Source organism: Ailuropoda melanoleuca, chromosome 6, assembly GCF_002007445.2.
Source record: "Ailuropoda melanoleuca isolate Jingjing chromosome 6, ASM200744v2, whole genome shotgun sequence".
NCBI lineage: Eukaryota > Metazoa > Chordata > Mammalia > Carnivora > Ursidae > Ailuropoda > Ailuropoda melanoleuca.
The window spans coordinates 115,933,614-115,938,933 of record NC_048223.1 but is presented as its reverse complement, the minus strand read 5'-3'; the positions used below and the strand labels follow the sequence as shown (position 1 = coordinate 115,938,933).

General features: G+C 45.6%; 1 protein-coding gene across 1 annotated transcript in view; it reads right to left on the bottom strand.

The window, feature by feature from the left end:
• The window catches only part of ENO4 (enolase 4), a 25,992-nt gene extending 20,936 nt beyond the window's left edge, over positions 1–5,056 (bottom strand). The window contains exon 1 of the mRNA XM_002917538.4: positions 4,889–5,056. Within this exon, the coding sequence (XP_002917584.1) occupies positions 4,889–5,056 (168 nt within the window). The remainder of the gene's footprint in view (positions 1–4,888) is intronic.
• Between the last annotated feature and the right edge of the window lie 264 nt (positions 5,057–5,320).

Here is a 5,320-nt window from a genome sequence, read left to right as displayed (position 1 = left end):
ATTTTAAATTTTTATTTACTTTTAATATATTTTATTTATATATTATATCATTTATAATATATTATTTTATATATTTTATTTATATATTTTATTTATTAAAGTTTTAATAAATTTTAAAATAATTTTTAATAAATTTTTTATTTCTATTTTTTATTTTTATAAATTAAATGTCTAGTTTTTTTAAAAGAATATATCATTATATTGGTCACTGTTTTAAGTGCATTACCCACATTATTTATTCCTTATAACAACCCTATGGGATCAGTAGCATTTTTAAAATCTCCACTCTACAAATGAGGAAACTGAGTATAGAGAGATGAAATATTTTGCCCAAGATTGCAAAATAACTGGCTGAGCTGGGATTCACCTCTAGGCAGGCTGACTGCAGAATCCGTGTTAATGGCTATCAATCGATGGAGGAAAGGGAGAAGGACATGAAGTCTACTTTCAAATTCATAGCATTTTCGGAAGAAAAATAAGCATGAGGAATGTGGTTATACTCCCCATTTTTATAAGTCAGGACTACGAGACCCACACTATCTTCGGCTATTCCAGAAGCAGATAATCTTCCATCTGCCAAGTTGTCTCCCATTTCTGTTTTGGTGACGGTGCCTCAGAGTGAAATTTGTAGTACATACGAATTTAAGGGAGAAACAAACAAACAAAAATAACTCAGGATTGGAGTCTTAGCCGTATTAATTTACTTTGAAACAAAGACCTTTGACTTAATCATTCCAGCTACCCAATGGAGAAGCATAGTTGTTTGAAAATTATTACTTAGTTTCTCCGAAGAGACTCCCATTTGGAAGCAAACTGTGCATCGAACATGACACGCTTGGGAATGTTTTCACATGTTTCTTAGAGACCCCATGTCACTTTGTAGCAGGCCCTAACCCATCCTGCTGTCCAAGACGTGGAAGTCAGTGTCTAGAAGGCTGGGATGCAAACTCTGGAAACCTTCTGGGGGCCAGTTTTTATTCCTCCCCACAAGGCATCTGATATTTTAATGGTGAAGGCTTCTGCGAGGCTGTATTTCACTTGCCAGCAGTTCACGCACAGAATGTGTTCAAAGAGGGTTGTCGGACCTTGGTAACAGCAGTTTCATTGGTGTGGGAAAGCAGAAGCCATTTGGAAGTAATCCAAGAAAGAGAGGGAAGAGAACGAAGCTGAAGCTGAAAGCCCACTCAAAAAGCCTGAGTAAAAAGATTCAAGATGGCGTTTCTACACAGAGGAGCAGGAGTGGGGCGAGGAGGAGGAAGGGAAGGTGAAGGCACACCCTCCTCGACCTCATCGCCAGATTGTATTGGGCTCTTTATCTGCATTCATTGCAGACCAGGCTTCTCATCTTAGCGTTTAAAATCCAGTGACCTCAACCTGCATAACAGGTCATCTACTACCATCCGCTCACAGGTAGTGCCCCAGCACGACTAATGCAAAAGTCAATTTTCAAGCCATCCATATCTATCTATCTATCTAGATATATATATATATCTAGATAGATAGATTTATTTATTTTAGAGAGAGAGTGTCTGTGGGGGTAGGGGAAGGGGCAGAGGGAGAGGGGAAGCAGACATCCCACTGAGCACAGAGCCCCCAGACTGGGCTCTATCCCAGCACCCTGAGATCATGACCCTAGCTGAAACCAAGAGTCAGAGGCTCAGCCACGGAGCCACCGAGGCGCCCCAAGCTATCCATATATCTTAAGGATGATGGTTTGTATGTTACAGAGTAAGTGCCTCAAAGAATTTAGATGGAATCAGGAGAGAAAAATATTATTTAGCTTATATGTTGTGTATTATAGTGAATTTGAAATAACTAGCAACGAGTATCCACAATGTACAATATTATGTTAGGAAGAGAAAGGAACTAACATTTTGTAAGTGTTTAATATGTGCCTTGAAGGAGTGTCTTGGTTGTCACTGTATCACACACTACAGTGCCTGGCATATTTAAGATTCCGTAAATTAAATCTTGTATAAAATAATGTGTCAGACACATCCCTGGGAACTTTGTATACATTATGTCATAAAATTCTCAAAACAACCCTGTAAGGTAAATTGTATCATCTCCATTCCACAGACGAGCAAACTGAGTTCCGGAAAAATTGTACAGGGTAAAATAACCAATGTTTTAATTATTCACTGCTTAGTAACAGACTATGCCAAAATTTAGTGGCTGAAGCCATTTATTCACTCATGATTCTACAATCTGGCCTGGGCTCAACTGGGTAATTCTTTTGCCTGGTCTTGCCTGGGGTCTCCCGATTCATACTCTGTGATCTGGAGACTTGACTGGGTCCAGGGTATCCAGGATGACTTAACTCATATGTCTTAGTGTCTCAGCCAGGACGGTTAGAACATCCTAGGGGCTGGCTGGGCATGTCTTTCTCACAGGATTTCCTGGAGGTGTTATATCTGCCAGAGCCTCTCTACCTTGATCTCTCTCTCCAGTAGGGTAATTGGACTTCCTGGCAACGTGATGACTGGTTCCCAAGAGGGAACATTCCAATAGTACAAACCTCAATATGGGAGCACTTACCATGCCTTTGTCTGCATCATGCTTGGCGAGGTGCTCTTGGTCAAAGTAAGTCATAAGGTCAAGTCCCAAGTCAGTGTAGGAGAGAGATTTACATAAGACCAGTCCCACTGGTGGTATGGTTCATTGGGGGAACATCGATGTAAGAGTCCCTTACAGCTACTAAGTGGCAGGGTTAAGAATCAAATCAGATCTGCCTGACTCCCAATCTCAAACTCTTTCAACCGTAAGTTCTATGATATGGGACTAAATCGTATTGCTATTGCCCCCAAGGATCTTCCTCATTACTTCAGTTCCTCTAGCATGCAACAGAAGCAGAGAAGAAATGGCATTTGAGCTGAACATTGGAGGATATGTAGTATTTCACTGCACAGACAAGGGGGAGAAGTCAAGGGCAGATACTTTGGGTAGAGGAAATACGATAAGCCAAGGGGCGGGAAGTGAGGAACTTCAGACTTTAGGGAATAGTAAGGAGCCACATGTGGTTTCTGAGCAAAAGAATGACGGTCAGATTTAGGAGTAGGAACGCTGCTCTGGCAGCACTATTTGGGTTGGATGCGAGAGAGGGAGAAAGTAAATGAAAACACTGCCAAAACTCAGGCAGTGACAATGAAAAGGACATTGTCTTTTTGCCAGTCCAATTCCTGAACATCTTTCAAAGTCCAAGCCAAAACTCTTAGATGCTACAACCTACAATCTTCCCTATCCTTGAATTCCTTTGATAGGCATACAGTGATCTGTCCCTCCATCTAACACAGAATCATATATCACCTTACCTATTACTCCAGTTACTTTACGTAACAGTGGTTTTGTCCCTAACCAAGGTATAGGCTCCCACAGAGCTATACAAACCAAAGTCCTGGCTGCCTAGCAGACTGGGAAGAACATTACACTGAGGAACCAGAGTCCAAGTTTCTAGTCTTAACTTTTGCACTAGGTAGCCGTGAGACAAGGTCTTGGTGTCTTTGCGAAATGAAGAAGTTAGACTAGTTAACTTCTAAGAATTCCTATAGCAAGAGACAGTGGAAAGAGAATGGAATTCAGAGTTACATTTGTTCATTTCTTCCACAAATAAGTGCTTGAGTGGCCACAATGTCCCACGCAATCTGCTAGGTACTAGGGACACAGACCTGGTTCAATCTGTCACTGTTATCCACTGTGTCCCTTGGGAAAATCATCTAAATTCCCTGGGCCACAGCTTCCTTAATTGTAAAACGGAAATCATAATTTTTACCTCCCAGGGGTCCTAAAGATTAAGTGAAATAACGTAAATCACATAGCACTGGGAACTCAGCACATCCCTCTCTACCCCCCGACCCCAACATACAATTTTCACTTCTACGCCATGACTGAGGAAAATAAACACTCATGCAACACCGTCCTTATCAACTGTTGCAACGAGGCTTGGTTTTGAACTTGGTAGACACACTGTGCTTCTTTACTGCGTTTATATACTCTGCTGTCCCAACCACACCGTCTTTCAGAATACCACTGTGCTTCTTTACTGCGTTTATATACTCTGCTGTCCCAACCACACCGTCTTTCAAAAGGAAGGTGTCGGCTAGTACTTATCGGATCTGGAAATGAGAGTACGCTTGTTTGTTTCAACTGCTCATTGCTTAAAGCTAAGGTATGCTCCTGATCTTGTGCTGAGCACAGGGGCTAGGCAGGTGGTAGGAAAAGCCCCTGCTCTCCACGAAGCTCACAAGCCTCGGGAGGGTCTCATTACGTGCAGGAAATGATTTAAGAACACTGGGGGACAATCAGTTCAGGCGAAATGGGCAAGACTGATGTGAATTTGGAGTTTGGGTAGCAGCTGTCCGGGTGGGGACGGGCATCCAGGAAGAGAAGGGTGCACACTGCAAGGGGAGCATAGGCTTGAAAGTGAGACTTGGAAGCAATGAGAGCGGGATGGGCATGAGGCCCCTAGGGTAGGCTGAGGCCAATGCCAGGACGCTCATCGGTGGTCAAACGGAGGCCACTGCTGCAGGTTGGTAAGCTGAGCTACGCGCTATTAAGGTCTGTATTTAAAAAGAACCGGCAACCGGGCGGACCAGCTCAGAGGTAGCGAGGAAGCCTGCCCGGCACCGAGCTGTCGCCTTGGACACGAACGCGCCTAGACCCTGCTTTCCTTTAACAGCTTCCGGTCCACCGCTTTCTCTCTCGAGATTCCTCCAGCACACGTTTCCGCACCGGTTCTTCCTTCGGGGTCGCCTCCCCGCAATACCACGGATCCCGAGCCCGCGGCGGCGGCGCGCGTGCGCGACTCTGCGGCGCAGGCGCGTGGCGTTGCCGCAGCGTGGGGCGGGGGAGAGGGGCTGGAGGGAAGAGGGTGTTTGTCCCAGGTCCCTACCAGGTGCCCGTAGACGTCGGCAGGCTGGAGGTAGAAGGTGGAGTTGAGCAGCTCTTCCAGCCTGCGCGGGACGTCGTTCTCCCGGTAGTACTCCATCGCCTGCTGCTTCAGCCTCTGCAGCTCCCTAGTGGTCCCACAGCTACGGCCGCCGCCGCCGCCTTCTCCCATGGTAGGAGATTTAAGGCTACAGCTGGGGTTAGCTTGGGGGCCTGAGAGCGTCCTGCCCGTCACTAGGCAACGCAACGAGATCTCGACCCCCAGATCTCGCGAGGCATCCAGCTTGGGTTCTAGCCGTGGCTGGAGCTGCGCATGGCTCCTCCGCCCTCTTCTCTCCTCTACCTGAGGGGTTGGGCCGGGGGCTTGGGTTCCCTTACTCCTGACACTTTGGCCCTGCCAGCGTCGTTTTCCACTTTCCCGGACAGTTTTCCTGTT